The 23430-nt window shown below is 41.7% G+C and overlaps 1 protein-coding gene across 5 annotated transcripts; it reads right to left on the reverse strand.

The window, feature by feature from the left end:
* Positions 1-161: 161 nt before the first annotated feature.
* Positions 162-22535, reverse strand: lims2 (LIM and senescent cell antigen-like domains 2). Of its 5 annotated transcripts, none has more exons than XM_030111495.1 (10): positions 22375-22535; positions 8069-8228; positions 6335-6401; positions 6069-6189; positions 5707-5856; positions 4939-5089; positions 3906-3998; positions 3235-3283; positions 3078-3153; positions 162-1643 (listed from the first exon to the last, which is right to left on the reverse strand). In XM_030111495.1, the coding sequence occupies exons 1-10, from the start codon at positions 22401-22403 to the stop codon at positions 1529-1531; spliced, it is 1011 nt and encodes a 336-aa protein (XP_029967355.1). In that variant the 5' UTR covers positions 22404-22535; the 3' UTR covers positions 162-1528. The 5 variants fall into 5 exon arrangements, with proteins under 5 accessions (XP_029967355.1, XP_029967356.1, XP_029967354.1 ...); XM_030111496.1 differs by lacking the exon at positions 22375-22535 and adding an exon at positions 18726-18747; XM_030111494.1 differs by lacking the exon at positions 22375-22535 and adding an exon at positions 16227-16487.
* Between the last annotated feature and the right edge of the window lie 895 nt (positions 22536-23430).

Genomic DNA, 23430 nt, shown 5'->3' on the forward strand with positions numbered 1-23430 from the left:
CCAAAAAAGGCAGAAAGATGTCTCACGCCGGGTGACAGCTGTTAAAACGCAAACCAATAAAATGAAGTTTTATTTGCTTACATTTGAGAATCTATGGACCTTAAATCGACTTTGTACTTTCGAAGAGGACCATAAACATGACCAGATGCACACAGTTAGTTTTGGCACAAGTGTTTATTTAGATGAGTGAACATACTGACAGGAAGGAAAGTAACTTTTCATTTACAGTAAATCTGGAGTACGCGCTTTGGGTGTGGAAACAACCTTTTAAACATGTCAGAGTTCAAATTAGTTTTCAGAGCAGTGCTTGTCCATGCAGTGTGCAACTGAAGTTCCTACTTCAGCGAACAGGTTTACTCTTACTAGACATGAGAAAAACCATGGCGGCTGCTGTCAATGGAAGCACAATAGTAGTAGAATGTACTTCGTGTTCATAAAATAGTGGAATGTGTATTTCTGTTAAGCTTTCATGGAAAATTATGAAAAGAAACTCAAATGAAATGTTTGGACAAAGAACAGTTGGCTTTTCATCCTCAGTGAGGTCTGAGCCTCGGAGGAAGTCGGTGCACCTCCTTAATAAGAGGATCGCTTTCCCTGGATTACCAACAACACAGGCGAGTGTTCCAACAGCTAACGTTACATCCGGTCTCTTGCACATGCCACAACAGTCGTGTTGTAACACACACGCACGCGCGCGCACACAGTTACCAGTTGCCATGTAATAAATCCTGTCACTGTGATGCTTGTTACCGTATGTTCAGCATGTGTTGACAGTGTGTTGGAGACATTTTATCAACTGAGCAGAACTGAAGCTGCGTTCATGTGAATTTGTTTTGGGGTTTTTTTCTGTAATCCAGCTGCCTTCCAGTACTCACTTAGCATAAAAATATTGTTTTCTTTTGGATTTTTATGAACCGAATTTCTAAACTTGGATAACTACTGATTAAATACCAACAAAATCCAGTTTGCACAGAATTGGGGTGGCACTGAAAAAGCAAACTAAACTAACGTATTTTCAACATTCTTAAAGTAAATATGTCATTAATAATACATATAATGATACAAATGAGATTATACACATGTTCATTAAAGCTACAATGTCTTTGGCTTGACATGATTGTTCCAGAAATGCAGCAGTAACATCAGTCAAACAAGGCAAAACACTGTGTGGCATCAATCTCTCAACTGAGCTCTTTGGTAACTTTACTTCCATGTATCTTTGGTGTCTGAAAGTGAGTAAACTCTTATTAAATATAGGACCGACATTGTGTGTTTATATTTATACATTGCAGGGAAATAAGCAAGCCTGTGAAAATACGCTGTAGATTTTAAGGCAAAAGGCACTTGACAGGTTAAAGCGATGCGACATGTCAGACATACTGCGAATTTCAGGTTCATGAAGTCAAGGCTTTCAAACTGTACCTGAAAACACAAGAGTGCTGAAAACTGTACTAAAATAATAATCAATCATTGAAAACACACACATATCGAGTGCCTGCCCTCTTTCCAGCGGCACAGATGTGTGTTTTCATTTACGCGCAACCGTCTCAGACAGCTTCTTCAGTCTCTTCTTGAGCTCCAGAGGGAACTTCTCGTAGCACTTCTTACACACCGGCTTCATGTCAAACTCCACAAACTTGTTCCTGTGAAAGAGAGATGAAGAGTTATTGTCAGGGCCTGGGCAGCAGGTTTTTGAACCATTGTTCAAATTATATAACTGATCACTCCATCCACAACTCAGACTGCTCATTTCAACATCATTGCTTGACGTAGTATGGCAGAGCTTATCTTCTCCTTTGAAAAGGTTACATGTTTGTTTCTGAATTAGTTTTTAATGAAGCTGTCTGTACAACTTTGAGCTCAAATGCAGTTGTCCAACTTTCACTGATCAACTGTAAATTTATGAACTTTCCAGCAAATAGATGTATTTCTTCACTAATGAATGTCAATCTAGCGTACATATTCCTTTACTGACATAACTGTATGCAGTGCCATTTGGCATTGGCAAAGCTCTTTAAATATCTTTTGAATGTATTGTATTGAATGCCTTCAAGTATACTCAGTCATGTTCAGCTCAGTGGCTTCTGGGAGACATTCCTCTCAAAGCTAATGACTGCCGCCAGGTCCAGCGCACGTGTTGAGGCCAGTGGGACCTGAGTGAGGCCAGAAAGCCGCCGGAAGTGATTATGGTTTTACACCTCACCCCAGACAGACTGGGAGACCCAAGAAACAAAGCCTCCCCTTCACCGTGTGACTAATGTGATTTTCCTGTTTGCATAGTAAAGTCTTCCAGCCTAAATCCTGAGCAGCGTTTCCTGCTGAGAAGTGGTCATGTGCAGAAACTTTTCTTCTGCAAGGTCACTTGAACATGTATTCGCTTTGTTTGATGACTACATCCCTGCTCTCAGCCACCGGGCTGAAGGACGTCGGTGATCGGAGGACTAAAGCAGAAATGAGGACGTTTGATATTTGTTGATTCACAAATGAAACAGAAACAAGAGGCAAGGAAGCTTGAAACTGACCAATGGGGAAACAGCTGAAGTGAAGAAAAAAGGAGAGAGAGAGGATCACAGACACATGGGTATCAATAATTTCTTCTTCTTGTCTTTTGAGTCTCGCTCGCGCTTGGCCAGCCGGCGTTTCATGTCGTCTGGGAGGCGTTCATAGCAGTGCTTACACACCGGCTTCAGATCCACCTCCACAAACTTATCCCTGATCGGGCAGGGAGGGAGGGAGGGAGAGAGAAGGAGGAGTTTGAGAGGAAAAGACAAAGAGATGAAGAAGATGAAAAGGTAGCCAAGAGTGGGAAAAGAGGAGGAAGAGAAGCAGGAGTAAAGATGAGGAAAGGGAAGAGAGTTTGAAAGACAAACCCAAAGAAAAACAAGTGAACAGAAAAAGGAGAAGATTAGAATGGAAGAAAACTTAAAAAACAGTTAACAGGAGCAAAAAGCTACAGCTATAGAATTGTGAAACAAGTTTTTGGCAAAGCAAAAAGACCAGAAAGAATATAATTCAAGTTAACAAGCATGAATTGAGAGTATTGTTAGTGTGTCTCTCAAAGCTGCTGCTGTACTTACTTGAGGGTCAGCTTGGTGTTACAAGTGGAGCAGGCAAAGCAGTTGACACACCAAGCCTTATTAAGGGCAGACACCACTGGAAACATGGGACAGCATAACACGTTATCATTCCCATCAAATGCGATCAGGATGTATCCATCGAAAAGCGTTCGCTCACCATCTCCTTCAATGACACGATTGCAGTGGTAGCAGACATCCCCAAACAGCTGAGTGGGACCAGGAGACAAAAACAAGAAGTTAGAAAAGCACTGATATATCGGCTCTTTCTCTTCAACCAAAGTGCATCAAGAAATCCAGGTCTGGAAGATATTTGCACAACAGACAGACAGCATTAGGTGTGTCTGGCATTCGAGGATGATAGGTTGACCTAAATTGCCTGTCGGTGAAAGTAGGAATGTGTGTTAATTGTGCGTCTTTTACTGTTTACCTCGTGATGTACTGGGACACTGTCAAGTTATGCTCCAGTCAAGACAATATGATATCAATGGATGGCGCGTCAAGCATTTCTAGATCTGGTATTGTCAACAGTGAACATTAAAAAAATGTCTCACAAATGAGATAAAATGTTGTCCTGAGTTTGAATGAATAACTAATAATACAGTATAAAACCACAAACGCATGCTTATAGCTTGTGAAAGAAATTTGTGCTGATTATTAAAATAAACCCTTCATTTTTTTTTTGAAAACTTAATTTTTCTCATTCATACAACTTTAGTGAATTTCACTTTTCGTTATTTCTTTGCTGAAATGGCAGAGCCACATCTTTCAGCTTTTGTTTGAAATGTCGTGTATGTTTGCAATAAACCTCCCCAGCGCTGCGACCGTTACCTGGTTGTAGTGCGTTTCACAGTAGGCCAGGCCCTTACGCTCGTAGTGACGGTGTCCCAGGAAGGGTTTCTCACACTTAGCACACACAAAATGCTGCAAGCAAATCCAAAATCCGGGCACACGTCGGTTAGTCTGCACAACCATGAGTCACTGCAAAGTCACACCCTGGCATTGTTAAAGACAGCAGCAGAGGCATGACCAGGTCAGACCAAATTCAAGGCACATGTCCTGGACCTGAAGCCATACAGGGGCAGGAAAGTTGGAGAACAGTGACCTCTAGTGGGCATGTTTATCCACAAAGAACACCATGAGAAGACCAGGATAGTCAGCATCCAGTTTTTTTTTTCTTTTTTATCATCTCAATATAAACAAGAATTGCACTTCAGGTATCACATTTTTCTATTGGATACCCCTGAAATTTTATTCTGATACTGATGGTCAGATGGTAATCTAAATGCAGGTGTAACTCTTGCACGGACACTGTAGCCAGGCAGGGAGAAGCGGCAGCACTCAACATCAGCCGATCTCATCGTGCCCATACCATGTCAAAGTGTCTCTCACAATAGGCGCGACCGCCTCGCTCATAAAAAGGGTGGCCCTGAAACGGGCGCTCGCACAAAGTGCAGACGTGGTGCTACATGTGAGGGAGAGAGGAGACCGGAACGGAAGAGGAAAAGGAGGTGATGCCAGAGAGAAAATAAAGTGACAGACAGATAGAAGAGGAATGGTAATGTAGATCAGACAGGAGAAAGGTACAAGAACTGTGAAGAAAAAACATGTCAGAAAGATCTGGCACATTCAGGGAATCAAATGCAGTAACAAGAAAAGCAAGTGAAACATGATTAACTTTGCAAGTAACTATTTTAAATTTCCTTTATGTGTAATTCTAAGAAAGTGCTGAAGTTCATAATCTCAGAGACAGTTTGAACAATTTGAAGAGCCAAACTCTCAATGGTCAATTTCCAAATGACAAAAACCAAAAAAATGTAAATGCAAACAGAGCAGCAGAAAGAGAAGTAGTTTAACGACTGACCTCCACGTGCCACTGCTTTCCCATGGCGTTGACCACGCGGCCCTCGATGGGTCTCCTGCAGGCCCCGCAGATGGGGACCCCCATCTTGTCATGGCAGGGGAGACAGTAGAGCTCCCCCTTCAGCTCCCTGGCATCAGCTGTCAGCTCCTTGCTGCAGAGATAATCGGATATTATCAGGTCTGATATGACTTGAGAAAACCCATTCGGCCTATGTATTTAGAAGTCTGACATGTGTAATTAAATGAAAATGGACACGTAACATGATATATTTCCACAGAAACAAATGTGATCTTATCCTTTCTTTTGTTATGCAATATGCCTCCACTTGTATGTGGGGATGTTCTCACTTGTGCACGTGACTCTCATTCTGTATTGTGTAATGGGAGATGAAACACTGATAAATAAGTGGTTGTTGGGACACTGTACCCTTAAAATGCAGTTCTATATTTTGTCCTGCAGAGGGCACTATCTAGTTTTTGGCCTCTCATTTTTGAATCAGGCTGGTGCTTCTGTTTTAGAATTAATACTAATTATTTGAATAATTTTTATGTTATGTTATGTTATGTATAATTATGTGAACACTAAACATGCACAAATGGTAAAATTATTTGTTTGATTTATTTTATAGAACAAAATTTAAGCGCAACTAAACCAAGAACCATGACTGTATAACACCTGTCTTAGCAGACTTCATCTACAGGTTATTAAAAACTTGCATTATTTCCTCTGTGCATACAGAGAATGAAGAGACAGAGCGTGCGTGTTTACCCGCAGTTGCTGCAGTTGAAGTGGTCGGGGTGGTAGGGATCATTCTTGAACAGCAGCGGCTGCTCATCGATAATGGCGTGGCACTTCTGGCAGATGTACTTGCCCAGTCCCCGAGCTTTCTCTCTATTATGGCACGGACGACACAGGTGCCTGAGGAAAACGAGGAGAAACCCGCGATCATACACTTCATCCCTTCAGTTTCAACAGTGTAGTTTGCCTGTAACTGTAATGTATACAGAAGTTAAAAAAGTAAAACTTCAAGAAAAAGCAGCATGAAAGAAAATATTTTTTCTCCAGAGACAAGGACTCATGAAGTAAATATCAGCTGTGGAATGAGAATGAATAATTGCAGAGCTGCTAACCTCCCAGCATTCTTAACAAATCCAACATCTGCCAGCACGGCCTGGCAGATATCACAGCAGAAGCAGTCCGGATGCCAGCTGTTGTTCATCGCCTTGATCACGCGGCCAATAATGAACTCCCCTGGAAGAAATAAAGACATTGATACTATGAGCAAACAGTGGCACAGATAATGTATTCTTTCTAGGGCACAAAGTCCAGGATCAGCACTAATATTGACCTGAATAGGTGTGAGCAGGCAAGGAGAAGTGACTGTCACTGGACTTACCACACTGGTGGCAGCAGGGAGCGAAAAGCATCTGGAAGTCATGTTCGCAGTACTTCCTCCCTTCGAACTGTCAACAAAATCATGGTATTCATCACTGGTAAACATACATTAGTATGCAATATATTAATCGGAATAACACTGATAAACAGGATTCCTTCCAACATATTTACACAAACCGTCTTCCCGGCTTTCACTCAAAAAAAAAAAAGACTCCTGCATGTGGCGAAATTAGAAATAGTAACAGCAATGTGTTGGTGTTGCCAAAGGTAAATTAAAACTCCGTGGGGATCCCAGAGAAGTTATTTAAATGCAAATCTGCCACCTGATACAAATGAGTATTTTCTGAAATACTAGCATCACTTTCCGCTTCTGGGACATGTGACCTGTCCATCGTGTCCATCGTGTCCCCGGACTTGACTCACAGTCAGCTGAAACTGGCAATCCAGAGCGTTATAGAGGACCGACAGATGGGTGCTGTTGATTCAGTCTTAGTGATAATTATTCAGCTCATAAAGCAGCTATGAGGTAGAATATCACTCTGCCAGTGATGATTCAGTTATTGTCCAGCCACGGGACCACTGTGTTTCCATAGCAACGCCTATATAAGAAAGACATAAGCTGTCTACATCAATACAATATAACTATTTCCACAATTATGTATATTAAGTATTTTATACCTGCACTTTAGAAATATTACATGAAAAATAAAACAGTTCTACTCAAAACATGACAACCAAAATACAAGTTAATGTGCCCATAAAAAATACACACTATCGTTTATCCTAAAGGAAGACAGTCATTATTGTAACCTTCATCATATTTTTTTTATTTTCCATATGTATGTACTGCAAATTTGTTCCTATCAATTTCTTTTGCTGTTCAGTAAAGTAGGCTGCAGCTGTTGATCTTAGAGTTTTCATTCGAAATTGTATTTGCCAAAGGCAAAATAAAAATAATTTTACAAAATAAGCACATCTTACAGAGCACTGGGATGGGCAATATTTACTTGTTGGTTTATCTGGAAATTCTGTTGAATAAAGGAGAGGTTCTTAAAGCATTAACTGAGTCACCAAGCAGTTCCAATAAAGATACACAAAGAAAGCAGATTTCAGCTGTCGCTCTAGTTGCCATTAATCCTAACCTTAGTGTGTTTCATCCGTACGTGGAGCAGGATCAGCCGACCTGTCAACCCTCCACACTCATTAACATGCTGGACTCTGCTCGTCAAACACCAGACATGCTAGACTTTGGCCCGCCGATCGCTTCATGAAAATGTCACAGCTATCACCGTGCAGTGAGCACGGAGGTAAGAAGCACAGACATGTGAGCGTCTTGCTGATGGCTGATCCTGCCTCACAGCCTCGGGCCTTGAAGCCAGTGGCTTAATGTTTGTATTGATTAGACATACAACAATGAACTCCCTAATGAACTGACCGACACAAGAAGCAGCAACTGTTTGACTTTGTGTCAAGGCAAAGACGTTTGTTTACTGGAACAGAGCTTTTAACAATCCAATACAGCACTTCAGTATTTACCTTAGCTGCACAAACTCACTGAGATGTGCACTAACAGCAGCCTTACACTACACTGTTATTAAAGTGTCTATAAAAAGAAAAGCAGCACTTAAGTGTCCATGACGCTGTTTATCATTTCAGAGCAACTATTTCCTTAATGTGTAAATGGATCTACGTTACTTAGCCATGCAACTTAGATGATTCAACGACAAGGTGTTACCTCGTAGAAGAGCCCCTCCGGGAACTGCTGGAAGCACTGGGCGCAGACGAAGCACTGCTCGTGGTAAAGCTCGCCGTTACTGTTGACGATCTTCTCTGCTGGGGCAAAGCCGCTCTTGCAGCGCTCACACATGGCATTGGCCAGCGCGTTGGCCATGTTGCTGAGGGGGAAAACAAAATGCAACAATCAGGATCAAAACGCAAGCTTTTATTATTCATATAAACAGAGTTATAGGATGAGGTTTTTTTCGTCACATTTATGTCAAAATTAGTTTTAACAACTGTTTCATGACAATGAATTTCAAATACATTATTTCAAAATTTAGTAAAAACACTTATTTCACCAACTGAAAACAAATTTCCTTATATTTCCTTCAGGTTTTCCTCTTTTTACTATTATCATTTAAATGTTTATTATGTTTTTGTGCCTTCCCCTGTCTTCACATCTTGGATTCACTCATGCCTCCTGTCTTTTTTTTCTCCCTTCCTGTGTTCAGCGTGTTTTGCTCCGCCTCCTCGTCCTCCCCTCATTACCGCTGATTGTTGTCTGCTGTGTCTCATCAGTTCTGCCTCCCGGTGTGTCTATTTAAGCCCTCCGTCTGTGTCTTCGTCTTGATGTTCCCTCTGTTTCTCTATGAATTCTGCCCAGACCCCTGCCTCATCTTTAAATTTGGCTTTGGTGTGGTTTCCGGTTCGACTGAGACAATAAACTTTGAGAGTGTTGAAAGAGGACCGAAATGCACAGTTTTTTTTTCTAACAGTGTGTTGTATAAACCAAACATTAGCGCAGATATTTCAAAATCTGGTATCAACTTTCATCTCTGTTGCAAAAACAGCTGGGAGTTAAAATCCAAGAAATGAAAAGGTGTTGTTGTTGGAATAACATGATGCAATAGGTTATCAGTCAAAACACACGCACGCACGCACGCACGCACGCACACAGCCTTATTTCCAGGTACATTTAAGGTGTGCATGGGTCTTTTATGGTTTCCTCCCACAGTCCAGAAAATTAATAGGTGTGTGTGTGTGTGTGTGTGTGTGTGTGTGTGTGTGTGTGTGTGTGTGTGTGTGTTGAACTGAAGGCCTGTGCAGGGGAACCCTGCTTTCATCCAGTCGGCTGGAATCGGTCCTGGCTCCCTGAGAGCCTGCACTGGATGAAGCAGCATGGAGGAGACGGGTTAAGCCGAGGTTGGCGTTTTGTAACACAACTTAACATTATTTTAGCATCTCACTCCAAAACATGACTAATGCTCCAACAGGGCTGGGCTCAAACTAATGTTTTCCTTACATTACAAAATAATCGTGTAAAAACTTCAAGCCAGGAATGGGAACGATAAAAGCTTTTCAAAAGCCTTTTTTTTTTTTTTTTTTTTTACAAAACATATTCTTCTCTCAATGATGAATTAAAACAATCTCTATAATGGAAAAGTCAAGTCACATTAATACCATCATACTGCTGATGGATGGCTAATTGATTCAGTGTGTATCTAACCAGCCTGAATCCATTCTCAAAAGAATGTCATTGGAATTTATTCTCACAAGAAAACTCTGTACAAGGCCAACTACTCTTATTTATGAATGGCTGTCATGGACGAGCGCTCCCACAATGTGAGGCAGATTCCGCTCTGCCTCTGATAAACACTTGGACACTATCTTTGTTGTAAACCAAGCAGCCAAACTCACAACTGCAATAACTTGAAACGGTGTTAAATGAATGTTGAAGTGTGTGTAAACTATTTTACAAAGGGGAGGACAACAAGGGTGAGAGAACAGTGTGACAATCTCGGTGTCTCTGCTTTTGTTAAAGGTCAGAATACCACAGCGTATCCGGGCAACATATGTAGACACACACATGACCAAGTAGGATTTTTATGGAGTGATGCCATTGGTTAACTTTAACTTTGTTAGATCCACTTGGGAGATTGACAAAATAGCTAATACTCAAAGGCACAAAAAAATACTCATATTTGTTTTGTTTAGCTTTAACGGTTCATGATTTTCTCTTTGCTTAAGCACATATCTGTTTCGCCAATATTCTCAGAGACATGGAAATGGGATCCGGCATGCCTTTAAAATGATCACATTGAAACAAGATGTCTCTACTCCTCTCATGCTTATCAAATACATACTGCTCTATATACTCTTTCTGGGTTGATATCAAACGGGCTGAGGGCCCTGCCCTGTCCAGAGGATTTGTGGGAGGAAGTGATACATCCCTCAGGCATTTCCAGCCTCCTATCTGCCTCTCGCACCCAACGTCAAAGACAGGCCTTCACAGTTATATGACTACATAAAAAAAAAAAAAAAAGAAAGGTTTTCTTTACGAAACTCACAGTTCTCATAGTCCTTTTCATTGTTCATCAACACTTTTAGCAAAGTTGTAGACTGAAGTAGGAAGCTGGTAGAGAGCCAGAGGGACACGATCCATCATCAGCCTCCCACCGACAGCCAATTTTGTTTCATGTCCCTCTCGTACTCTTAAAAAAAGACGGCACAAGTGGGCAGGGTAAAGATTTCTTCTCTGTAAACAACTGCCCTGTTAACCCCATCAAGCCGGCTCGTGACTAAAAAAGGAGTCTGGCTGTCAGCAGAGGGAGAGGATGCAGATTATCACCGGTGTTATGGATTTCTTCTGTTCCCCGCATTATTCTCAGAGTTTATATATTGAGTGCCATCAGAAACAGTGTAGACATTCAGGTCGTTCTGCAGGGACAAGGATTCTCCTAGCCCATTACACACACTCACACACACTGACTCCAACAATTCACACAAACTGATTATTTCTTCTGTTATGGCAACACCATGGGAAGCCACGAAACAGGCTTTACAGGTGTGAGAACCTTCAAAATAGGTTTCAAAATTATAGCCTAAACCTCTTTTTTTAAAATTACATTCAGACTTGCAGAAATGAGCCTGTTCACACATTCAAATGTGTGTTTACACCTGTCTGGTTTGGAGGGAGCGCTCAGTCACTGTGCAAAACATTTCTTATGGTTCTGATTTGATATGAATCTTATTCTTCACCGGACAGGATGTCTCTACAATGTACCCAACAGTGGTTTTAACCAATACTCATCAGAAATTGTGTTCATTTCCACATTTTGTTCCAGTATGTAATAAATCATAAAAAGGAACCAGAAATGTGGTTGACCTCTACGTCCATGCTCTGCAACGGGCCACGATGAACCAAGATCAGTCAAAAATACAGTACGTATATTTAGCCTTCCTGTCTCTCAAGCACACATACTTTGGATGCCAGTTGGCATATTCTACTTTGCATAACAACTCCCCCCTCAATGCAAAAATAGCCGTTCCTGTGCACTGCCTCCTGCAGCGCTCATAGCTAACCCAGCACAAACATGGCACCAACAGCAGGTTAAACTCACAGGGAAAACCCCAGAAAACAGGAGTTTACATACTAATGAAAAAAAAAATCCCTGAAATAAACCTGCATGCTGTTCCTCCTACAATGTCAGATTATCTTGCATATCAGTCCCCAAATATTCATCTTTATCTGCGATTCAGTGACAATCTTGCTCTTAAACACACAGCTAAAACAGGAATTAGCTCAAAACCAGACTGCTTCTTAATCTCCTCCATGACGTCTGACTTCCAGCAGGATAACTGAATGTGGAGGTGCGGTGCCGCTGGAACGGATGCAGGCTTGAGGAAAAAAAACATCTTTTAACACTTTGGTGAAGGAATTTCTCTGGCCACAGGCAACTCACAGACTAAGGCTGGACTTCTATGTGAGATATTGTGCTTTTGGGAGTTTTTCCAAATAACTGTTTTCATTAGTCCACATATATCTTTCCACTTTGCCTCTTTGTTCTACTTACAAGCGAGCATAAAAATCACAAAACTCCTTATAGACTTTGACGTCACTTTTCCGCCTCTGGGATTTGGACACGGGGACTTCAGCCTCTCCCGCATCCCCACCGTGAAGCCTCTGGTGGTAGCCGTTCATCTCCCCGTGAAAAATGTGGTCCGGGGCTTCGCCATCCTCAGGTATCGATGGTGGCAGGGCACGGCCGTTCATCTCCATGCTGCGTGAATCACCCTAATGTCCCAAAAGAAGCTCCGATCACAGCTCCTTACTCTCCAATAGAGAAATCCTCGGCGGTGGTCTGGTGCGAGTTTCCAATAACAAGGAGGCAGCAGGCTGTGAGAGCTGGAATCCACACAGCGAGAGGCAGAGCGAAACTCCGATCACACTGCACTTGGGAGCACTCTCCCTCTTTCAGACACACACACCCTCTCTCACGGACACACTCCCCCTTTCTCTCATTCCTCCATCAACTCTTTCTCACACATACACACACACACAGAGACAGAGTCAGCCTTCCCTCCTGTCACACCCGCCTGTCTATTCTTGGGCAGGTTACCGAAATTAAAGAGCCCACCCTGGCGCCGCTCCACACAGAGGTCACTGTGTCACCTGCACATGCACACACTCACACATCAGCAGACAAATGGATCACGTTTCATTTGGTGTTGTCCTCTAATGCTCTGGATTACTGTTGCAAACATATCCCTGTGGTGTCAGGTGTGTGTGTGTGTGTGTGTGTGTGTGTGTGTGTGTGTGTGTGTGTGTGTAAAACAGCTGGATCTCTCAGCTTTCTGGTACATCTCGCGTCGAGGCTCCAGCTCAATATTGCACAAATCTGGAAAATCGCCCAGCAAAGCAGATAAGACCGACAAAAACAGGAACCCACGGCCGTTTATTTCTCGACATCTGTTTGACAAGTGTGAATCAACAAAAAACCGAGGAGAAGAAAGTTTCGACAAACACACTTGGGCTGCAACTGAACCTCTCGACGTGAGCTATGCAGCCGATGCTGTCTGGGAAAACAGTGGAAGTGAAGCGACTGATTCTGGTGCAGTTCTAAAGTTGTGCAGGTAATTAAAAAGCAGGACATTCAAAAACTGCCACCTGTGATAGAGTCTTGTCTCTTAGAATAGTCACGTTGTTTCCAAGTCAGTGTGAGTTTAGGTTTAAAATATAATTCTATAATATAATAACATGACTGATGCCTGTTCATCCTCTTTCAAGCATCTATATCAGCTGAGGTCAAGGAATTCCTTTAAATCGCCTAATGCCTTTATTTCAGCTTTTCAAGCACTGAAAGTCAAATAGAATCTCAAATTAATGACCGCCGCCAAAAACCATCAAAACAACACCAGGCCAGATCTGAAAATACGCAACAGTGGAACAAACAAGTCTGAGGCTCCAGCCGTTGTGTTTATGCTGCTTAAAGTAACCGATGGACAACAAATCCCCTGGCTTGTAATGAGCGAACAGCACAGCGCTCCCAGTCTGCGTGAGCATGGCACGGCAGCTGAAATGTGTCTCAGTCCTTCAGTAAAACAGTCTCCGACATGGCTCCACTCTACAAATAGACACCCAGCGGAGCCTCAATTCCAAACTAGGTGCCGGCAGCTGCCGTTTTGTGTCTGTGTGTGAGTGTATATGTGTGAAAGAGAGTTTGTGTACATAGTAGAAACTAATTCTGCTTCCTGTGAAAGGGGCTCCCCAAATTTACATTCCATTCAAAGTCCTTTACTAATATTTTTCAGCAATATTCTTTAAATGAATGTCTCAGTATTATTTTACATAAATTTCTATTACATTATTTTTAAATGTTTTTCTAACCAACACCCCTAAATACCAAGTTAGTGATGAAGTCGCCAGTACGTCAGAGCCATTGAGAGCATGTGAGCTATTTCTGGTCCATCATCAGCCTGGATACTAAAACGAATGACATAATGAGCCCGGCATATCACCAGGCACCAGTTAAAGGCCCCCGGAGCTGTTAGTAGACAGAACGCTGCAGGGAAGTCACATGCATTGTCGGAGAATCTCAGCCACTGGGAACCAGCGCTGAGTGACTGGGGCACAATGGATGGAGGGCGGGTGCTTTACAGGAAACACTCCTCCTGATTACAGCCGCTGCGAACTGACCAGCAGTTCAACGGCAAGAATCAGGTGTGCTTTGTTCATGTGGAGACTGAAAAATTCCCCTATAAGTGCCGGATATGGTAACGAGAAGGTGGCAAATTCATTAGAAGCAATCCACATTAAATAACGATTACATTAGGCTCTTGAAAGACACACACACAGTGAACAGATGTGAGTGAATGTCCAAACTTAAAAATGGACACAGCAACTGCTCGCAGTCAGCTAAATGTCTCGAGTTCTCACCGACAGATAGGATGCTGACTTCCTTATGAGGTCATGAAAAGTAACCGCAGGGGTCAGAGGTCAGGTCCTTCATGTCAAGAGGCAGGAAATACAGTATTCAGTGTAAAGACCATCACTTGGCTCCCACCCTCAAGACTATTTAGATGAATATAAAAAGGACAGATGTAGTTTTATTATAAAATTCAAACGGAGTCATTATATTTATGCAGATAATGTCCAAAGTGGCCTCACTGTCATCTCGGTGGTTCTGTTCCTGCCATTTACAAGGTTAAAATCTTTAGACCCCGACAAATGACTTGTCTCTGGTGCTGCAAGAAAAGCAGCGACAGGCCAGATAACAAATCAAACACACCCTGTTCACACACCCACACACTCACTCCGCGTCAACAGCAGCCATGGCAACGCGGAGTCGAGGGCTGCTTTGGGCAAACGCTTTTTTTCCTTTGGCAGTGCATCAAGTGTGTGTGTGCAGTCAAACAAGAGCATACGCAAACACGCAAGCGTATAAAACAGACTGTCACACACCGATCCAGTCACTGTGCAAACATAATTCATGACCAACATTTCCTTTGTTTTGCACATTGTGTCCTGAAGGCCATTCTGACCTGTACTTTCAGGGGTCCAGGCCCACTTAAGAGTCCAGAAGAAGAAAAACACAAAATAACATTGGTATTTATGTACAATGCTGTGTGTTCTTTCTTATCGGTGTACAACTGCCACTCTTAAACCAGTGTGTTATGGCTTTAAAGCAACAAAGCAAACCATGAAATCAAGACAAAAAATCTAAATAGCATCATCTGTGAGCTGCATCCTAAATATTTTTCAAAACGAGTGCGAGTAAACGTAGCTGAAAGCCTTCCTCGCTGCATCACACCAAGTTCTGAAGCTGTCTGTTGAAACCAAATAAAATGAAACTAATGTTATCTGCACCATCTTTTTATCACTTTTATCTGAAAAATCTGGTTGATAACATCATCCATCCTGCTTTCATCAAAGATGAATCTTGCTGACCGGCAGACTGTGCTCACCTCGGCCTTCAGCCATAAAGAAACCAAGTGTCGCTGGTTTGACCGGAGGACACCTCCAAAGAGAGAGCTCCCTCTTTCCATCCACATTCCTTGCATTGCTACATTCCTCGAACCACTTTGGGATCTCACACACACACACACGCATATGTGCGTGCATGCACATGCACACACATAGAAAAAAAAAAGATGTGTTTTAAAAAAAGGACAATTTGAAACTGATTGGCATTATAATGTTGTGAAATCATTATTTCAAAAGCCTGGACATGTTGTACATGTCTGCAGCTGCTGCTCGCACGGCTCAGAGGAATTCAGCCATGAGATGCAGTGTTTGCTCATCAAATACTTCAACACATCTCACCTTATCTATCCTAGTCAATACACTTCCCAGGAAGCAAGGTCGACTCAACTCCAGAGCCCCAAACTCAACATGAAAACACGTCTTATTGTGAAGAGATAAAAAGAAAAGATTAACATTTTAAGAAGTGAAGAAAACGGATATTTAAAGAATGGAAACACACACAAAATAAAAATCGATAAACTTCTGAAGTTTCGAAAACAGCCTGTGGAAAGCCAGGAATGAGAAAGACTGGCCAATCTGGTGAGAAGTAATTCCTTTATAGATGAATCAAATCTTACTGGATTCTAACAGTTATTTGCAGATTGTTACAGCTTGTGGAAGATGCATTAAAAGGCATACCGTTTGTGAGCGACATTTTTGAAAATGTTTCTTTCGTAAAACATTATTTAGGATAAAAGCGTTGAAATATTTGGTGCAAACTGATAATTCCTCTCAGCAGTCAGGCACAGTATCAGCAACACTTTATAAAAACACAGAAACATCTTAAACAAAACAGCTCAGCCAACACTGTATTAATGCCAGCTGGAGAAAAAGCTGAATAGAATAAAAAGCTTTGCACAGGTAGACTCACCTGAAGCTGTCCCTCCCCAGACTCCCATAGCTGTCCGGCCTCTCCTGCCTTCGTCTATACAAGTCTGAGTTTGACAACTCTTTCAGCCTCAGAGAGTTCATCTCCACTCTGCTTCTCCCACTCTTTCTCCCCCTCTCCCTTCCTTCCTTCCTAGCCTTCGTCTGCTGTGAACACAATGTGAACAGTATTGAAAATAATCCAAAGAAACTGTGTGTGTATGTGTGTGTCCGATGCCAATATGAGTCCCTTTCTCTCTCTCTCTCTCTCTCTCTCTTTCAAACACACCTCCAGGTTTCACACCCTTGACGAAGGACTGATAGGGAGGTGTGGTCTCACAGCCAGCGCACCTACTGCTGACTCCTCCTCCTCCTCCCCCGGCAGGTAGAGCGGGAGACAGAAGACCACATCAGACTTCTGGTCTCTGCCCCCGATAGCCTCCCACTTCTCTCTCACTCATTCTGCTCTTTAGGACAAACAGTACAAATACAGCTGAAGATAAAAGAGGCTTTTTTCTCCTTCTCACAATTAGACACTACAGAAAAAGCACAACGGCGGGTTTATCATGGTGTACCGAACAGGGTATCTGAGGTCAGGGCCTGATTGACAGTGAAAAATCAGTCACTTCTAATCTTTATTTCATGTTAATGTTTACTGTTTCTGGACTTGTCTACAGACTTATAGAAAAGTATCATTTACCAATGCCTCAAAATTCATTTGATGGTTTGCGTCGCCTCTGCTAAGAAAAAGAAAAGTTACAAGTCGTATTTCCCTCGACGATGAACAAAGTATAATCTAATCTACTCCAAAGTCATCAGCAGGGACACATTTTTTTAAGTCTGATGCAGTCAGAAACCCCTTGGTTTAAAATTCAAGTTATTTTCTGAGCAGAAACAACAAACTATTGAGAAAAGCTGAAATGTCAAGCTCTGAATAATTCATTGCAGAGTAACGTGGGAGCGAGCGCTCCTCTTTTACAGACACAAAACATAAAAACGTGCACATTTTCAGTCCAGTTCTGTCCAGTCGAAAGCATGCTGAGATCATCAATATCACAGAACGGACCAGCTGAGGAGGTTTGGCAGGACTTCCATCCAGTCAAAAAAAAAACAAAAAAACAATATACATTACACAATATACACACAACAATATATATACAAAATACATACAACTGAACATTGAGAAAAATCTCATTATATTGAATTTATCATCATGAAATGGACATTAAAACCTACCAATGTAGACACAGAGGATATGTGTTCATGATGGTTGAGGGAGGAGCAATAAGCTGGCAGAAATCATGTATTTCCTTAATGTCTGCAAACAGGAACATGCTGTGAACTGTGTGAACCCTCAGTAGCTTGCCTTGACGTGTTCAGCATTCCACCACACACACACAACACACACACACACACACCATCAGCAGCATGACGGCTGACATGTCTGAGTATGTCAAAACTTTCATGATGAATCAGTTTCATTGTAATTTCTCCTGCTTCACTCAGTCTTTCTCTAAATGGTTTTTTTTAATCAATTGAAAATTGTCATGTAGCTCACGTGCACACAGGAATAACAATTATTAAGAATGAAGATTAAAAAAAGACAATGGTACTGAAAGCTTTGAGCTCAAGCTGCACACAAACAGCTTTTGTTTAAAACACTTACTGTGACTCTTTCTTATCATCATCATCATCACACACATCTCTCCTCTGAATTTTAGCTGAATCTTTCCTGAAGCCTCTGTCCTTCTCAGGCACGAGAACACTGCCACCGTGTGGACTGAACCAGCACTACAGCTCTCCTGTAAACTGAAAAGCTTCCACCACTGGAAACATGTTTACATCGGCATATCTAAGCTGAAGGAGGGAAGACTACTTTTTATGTACATAAACTTTCAAAATAGTTTGCCTCTTTAAAACAGAGATGAATAAACTGAAAGTTATTTGCTCATTTTGAAAATATTTGTCAATTTTTTTTCCATCTACTTCAATGCATTGCAGTTTTTGCAGTGTTGCGTTACAACACTTCCAGCCACAGCTTATCTGTAGTGAAGTTGTTTGATATAATTTCAGATTCTTTGTGTGTGATGGACATGAGGAAAGCTAATCTGCAGAAGAAAACAGCATTCACTCTGCCTCAAGCGGTTCAAAGGAAAAAAATTGTCTATTTTTGCATCAACTATTCTTCCTTAAATCTGCTACAAAAATAAACCTTGTCATCACTAAGTCACACAGGAGGATGTATACACAACACAACACAGCACCAAACTTTATCACTAACAAAGCATTGCTGACTCCCTACTGGATAAATTTCACCAGAAATAGATACAAAATTGGCCGGTGAAGACAAAATACTGAAATGCGTACAAGAAAGATGCACAACTAAATTAACAACATGATACTACAGCCTGCCCTTAAATCACAGATGGAAAAGTAAGACACTGCTGCTAATGCTCCAAAAATTACAGCTAAAGCTACTTAATGTGAATTAAATTCATCTTACCGATGTTGTGTTGAACTGAGGAGGAACTATGAGTGACTGCCTTCACTGTCACTTCTGCTGAAGTTATCTGCGTCGCAACATCACTTCCTGTTTGCTGTGGTGGTTCGTGTGTGTGTGCGCGTGTGTGTGTGTCCAATTGTGCTTATGTGACTACAGTGTGTGTCTATCAGATCTATAAGAATGGTGTTTCAGATAGTTAAAGGAGTGTTAGTGACAAAAAGAACAAATGGATAATAAAATCATTTTTCCATTTTAACCAAAGAAGTGTTTTTTCTCCAGAATCCATTGTGAGGGTGAAAGGCCACTTGAGACAACCAAGCTCTATTTAGTGTGTGAATGATCCATCATGGTCACAGCTGAGCTCTTCTAACTACATCTCATCGCAGACAAACACTCAGATATGTTCATGTTCATGTTCATGTTTATTTATTCCATTTCATTCATGATACATATTCAATTTAATTTACACATCTCTTAATCTTCATGTGTTATCACGTGAAATGAAAAGGAGCAGACAGAAGACATCTGCCCCTTCACTGCAATACATTTTCCCAGGGCAACCAGCACTTAGTCCTTGTATTTGGATTCTAGCTCTAGATGTTGAGAATCTGGTACAAATACATGATGGTATTCGTCCAATCAGTCGTCTTCTATCACGCCACTGAACTCGGGGTGTTTCAGCTGATCCCTGCTGACTATGAGTGAAGGTCGGGTTCATCCTGGACAGGTCAGCTGTCCATCACAAGGAGCACCATGTCTGTTTGAACTGCGAACACTCCCAGCAGGGAAAGAGTGCTTTCCACTGCACCAGCTCCACAAACATCCAAACAAACCATCTCCATCGCCCCCTGGTGGCTGGATGCATTATAGGTCACACATCCCACCTTCTCCTTCAGCACTTGGAATCATGGGTAACTGAGATGCTTATCAGTAGGAAATAGGAGGTTTTAGGGAGCTCCCAGAGACACTCCTGATATGTGGAAATGAAATGTTCCCCCTGACCTTCATTTCATCCCTTTTTTTAAAAAAAATGTGAAGAAGACTGTTGCTTTTCTCATAGCAGCTATAACTGGGGATGGCAGTTCATGTGAACGTTCTAAACAAGGAAATAGCAGCTAATGACTATTCTGATTCCAAGATGCATGCTCACAGCATGAATTACCTTCACACACACTGCTCCACAGTCTACAGTGCTCTGGCTTCTTCTGGGTCTTTTTTGCCACATGCGCTGGTTTATTACCCACAAACACATTCATTTCCTGTCGATGTGAATGAGAGTCTGTGTGATTGTGATGAACTGATGACCTTACTCAGATCTCTGCGTAAGACAGAGATTGTGCTGATGCTATTATGAGACAATAAATGAGAAATACAATTTCGACAACTGAAATTCTCCAATAAATACAAATGATTTCCTTTCCTTTTAAAATACACTTCAGTGTATGAACAGTATGCACAGTATGTGTGTGAGCTCCAACCACAGCTCCTCATACCACCTGCATGCAGTTAGAACACACACAGTTAAATCCTACTTCACTCAGGTTCACTGCTTCCAAACAAGGACAAGTCCACACTGGAGACTGAGACATTCTTTTAAGCTGTAGCTGTATCAACACAGTGTGGGATCAGACGAAAATGTAATGCAGCGGGAATGCAACAATCTTCTCATTTTTAGAGAGCTCGTTTATTCACAGCTTTTTTTCCTCCATTGTGTGCTTAAAAAAAAACAAAAATAAAACATACAAAATCCATCGCAGGCCATAATTTACTCCACAATCCACACTGCAGCGTTCACACTCGTGGAAAAGAGAAAAATAAATACTGCTTTAAAAGGGAGTCTCCAGGGACTGGAAGGTCAGGAAGTGGTTCGGAAAGAAGCAGCGACTGTCCAGTGACTTTATGTGGACATTCCTCAGCAGGGAGGAGGCTGATGAGAAGATTTGGGGATCATCCTCACTCCTTTTGAAATATTCCTTTCCCAACACAGTCTAACTGGTGAATGTGCTCATTTCATGCATTTGTCTGGGAAAAACTATTTCTATCGTTCAAGATTATTATGCAAACGAAAAAAGAACCAAACAGAGAACATTATCTAAATGCATAGTTAAGATAAATGACTAATAGAGGAGGCCCTTGCATCACTATACATAGCAAGCTGTCTCAACTTGCTGGCTGACTTTAATGAGGATTATGCAACAACAGCGCTGCCCACAAAGCCTGTTGTCAATGTTGATGCCACAAACCATCATCTGACAACACGAAAGCGAGAACACACATGGACACCGTTCTGAAAGGGCCGGATGTGCACAAACAGACATAAAACCCACCTAAAGAGACACCAGCAGCAACTACAACATGCAATGCTACCGGACAAAGTTATAAAACATTCATAAAGTGATCCAAAAGAACCACAGTGACACAAAAATACAAAAGGGCAGAAAACTATCATGAAAAAATCTTCCAGGTAAAGACAATACTGCATAAACTGACCACAGTCAAACACTACAAACAACCACAAATGTGTGCAAAGGGGAACCCCAGAGGGCTAAATGACCACAAAGAGAATCAATAACCACAATAACACAAATCAAACTTAAGAGAGAAGAGAAGAAGGATTGACCCGTTAAAGCTTTTTGAAACATGTTGTGGGTTGAGATCTCAAGAGATAGTCTTATTTTGAACATAAACCAAAGACTTGCTGGGTTGTGAGTGTGAAAATGATTTCAGAGGTGATGCATAAAAACATCATGAAGAAACACAGACCAAGATCTGAAAATGCTACTGCAATGAGACACATCAGCTGCACATCAACATTCTGAGATTTGATACCAGCAGAAACAGATACAAAAAGACACATCACGACTACAGCGAAACACAAGTGCATAAAGACACAGGAGAGTGCATCACAAGAACAACAATGAATAGGTTACAGCAGACAGAAAATGAACAAACAAGAAGCATTTTTGAGGCATTTTGGGAGAGTGAATGAATCAATAAATAAGCCTACATACGTTTACACATCAAAATTATGTTGACTGATATCATAGCCATGTGTTGTTTAAATATTACAGAAGAAATAACCTCAATATAAGCTTCACTGTTCTCTGTTCATGCATCACGTTTTTAAACTCTAAGTCTAACTTTTAAGAGGATGGACAAAGATTGAAGCGTGTTGGGGGGTGAGGGGGCTTTTCAGGGATGCGTTCAGGGCCCTGTTCCCTTTTTAAACGCCAGTGGGCTCACCAGCAAGACAGAAAAACTAAACTCTGTCCTCAAAATGACACGTTTCTGATAATTGGTGATGTCTAAAAGATAAGCTATGATCGTAATATCTTAAAGAGCCGGTGAAAACTCGTGTCAGCTCTTCAGTGGGGGCGCTAGTTTGAGTCCAGGTTGAGACTGAAGCTGTACAATGAAATGAATTGTTTATGTAGCTGAAGCGCTTTTCTTCACTCTCATCATTCTCTGTGTCAATGCTAAACAAGCTTTTGGACAAAAGAATAATAAAACAAAAAAACAAGACTAAGCTGAAAACAAAGCTACTCTTTTCCCACTCATGTGAAGTGTAACGGTACCGAGCTTTTGTTTCTCCTCCTGTCAACTTCCTAAGTTGTCCGGTAAACATCTCTCCCGGAGGCTCGACACTCACCCGTTGGTCATCTCAGAGACGGCCAGCATCGCTGCGCTCTCTCCCTGCCTCTCAGTCGGCTGTTTTCTGACCTCTGCTGCGAGATGTCCAGATGTTGGACGGTGCGGGATGTTCCTCCAGCCGGAGCCGAGAAGCGGGGGGGGTTACTGCCGAGGTGCGGCCCGGCCTCGGTGCGCGCTGAGCGCACAGCGCTGCGCCTCCACCGCCAGACCTCCACAGTAAAAGCCCCAGCAGGGACACTGAAAGGCAGCAGCAGCAGCAGCAGACAGAAAAAAACTCTGCTTATACATTAAAGTTGGGGTCATGCTGCAGGTTTCTGCGTTAATTCTGCCTGAGAATGTTCATCCCCCCCTTCAAAAATAGCAAATTTGACATACATTTCAGTACAATAACCTCTCGTCATCACTGTATACTTCTGTCATTGTTCAATAATTTCAGTCCAGATTGTGTTCAGTTTACTTTCTAAATACGTGGGAGTTTAAAAGGGGTAAATTTCTTTCACTCTGTAAATGCAAAGTATGTAATACATCTTCTAAGTCATTTTATCCAACTCAGGATCTCAGTATTGTGCATGCTGCCCAATACTTCCACAGTTGCAGGGGTTACTTGAAAATAGGTGACAGTTTTAGTTGTTATTTACTTGGTTATTATTAGTTATGTGCTTCCAAAACAGTTACACGTCTCATATTTCCAATCAAGTAATTTCTCATCTCCTGGCAATTTGAGTCCATATAGTCCCAACGTGTTTATGAAGCTGAATGCACCGGACTGAATCTTTTATTATTATAGGACCCTTACAAAGGATGCTTCACACAGGGGGTGTCAAACATGTGGCCTGTGGACCAAAATCCCCCAGAGTCATGCAGACCACAGGATCACTTTGCAAAAAAGTGATAAAATACAAAAAAATACAATAATTGCAATTTCTTAGTCAATGTAACTGTAATTTAGAATTTATTCAGAGAGGTTGGAATATATATTAAGGACATTTATGACTTTATCTTTTTGATATTTTGATATACTATTCAATTCTTTATATTATCTTCTCTGTGGAGC

The sequence above is a fragment of the Salarias fasciatus genome, chromosome 16 (assembly GCF_902148845.1).
Source record: "Salarias fasciatus chromosome 16, fSalaFa1.1, whole genome shotgun sequence".
Lineage (NCBI taxonomy): Eukaryota > Metazoa > Chordata > Actinopteri > Blenniiformes > Blenniidae > Salarias > Salarias fasciatus.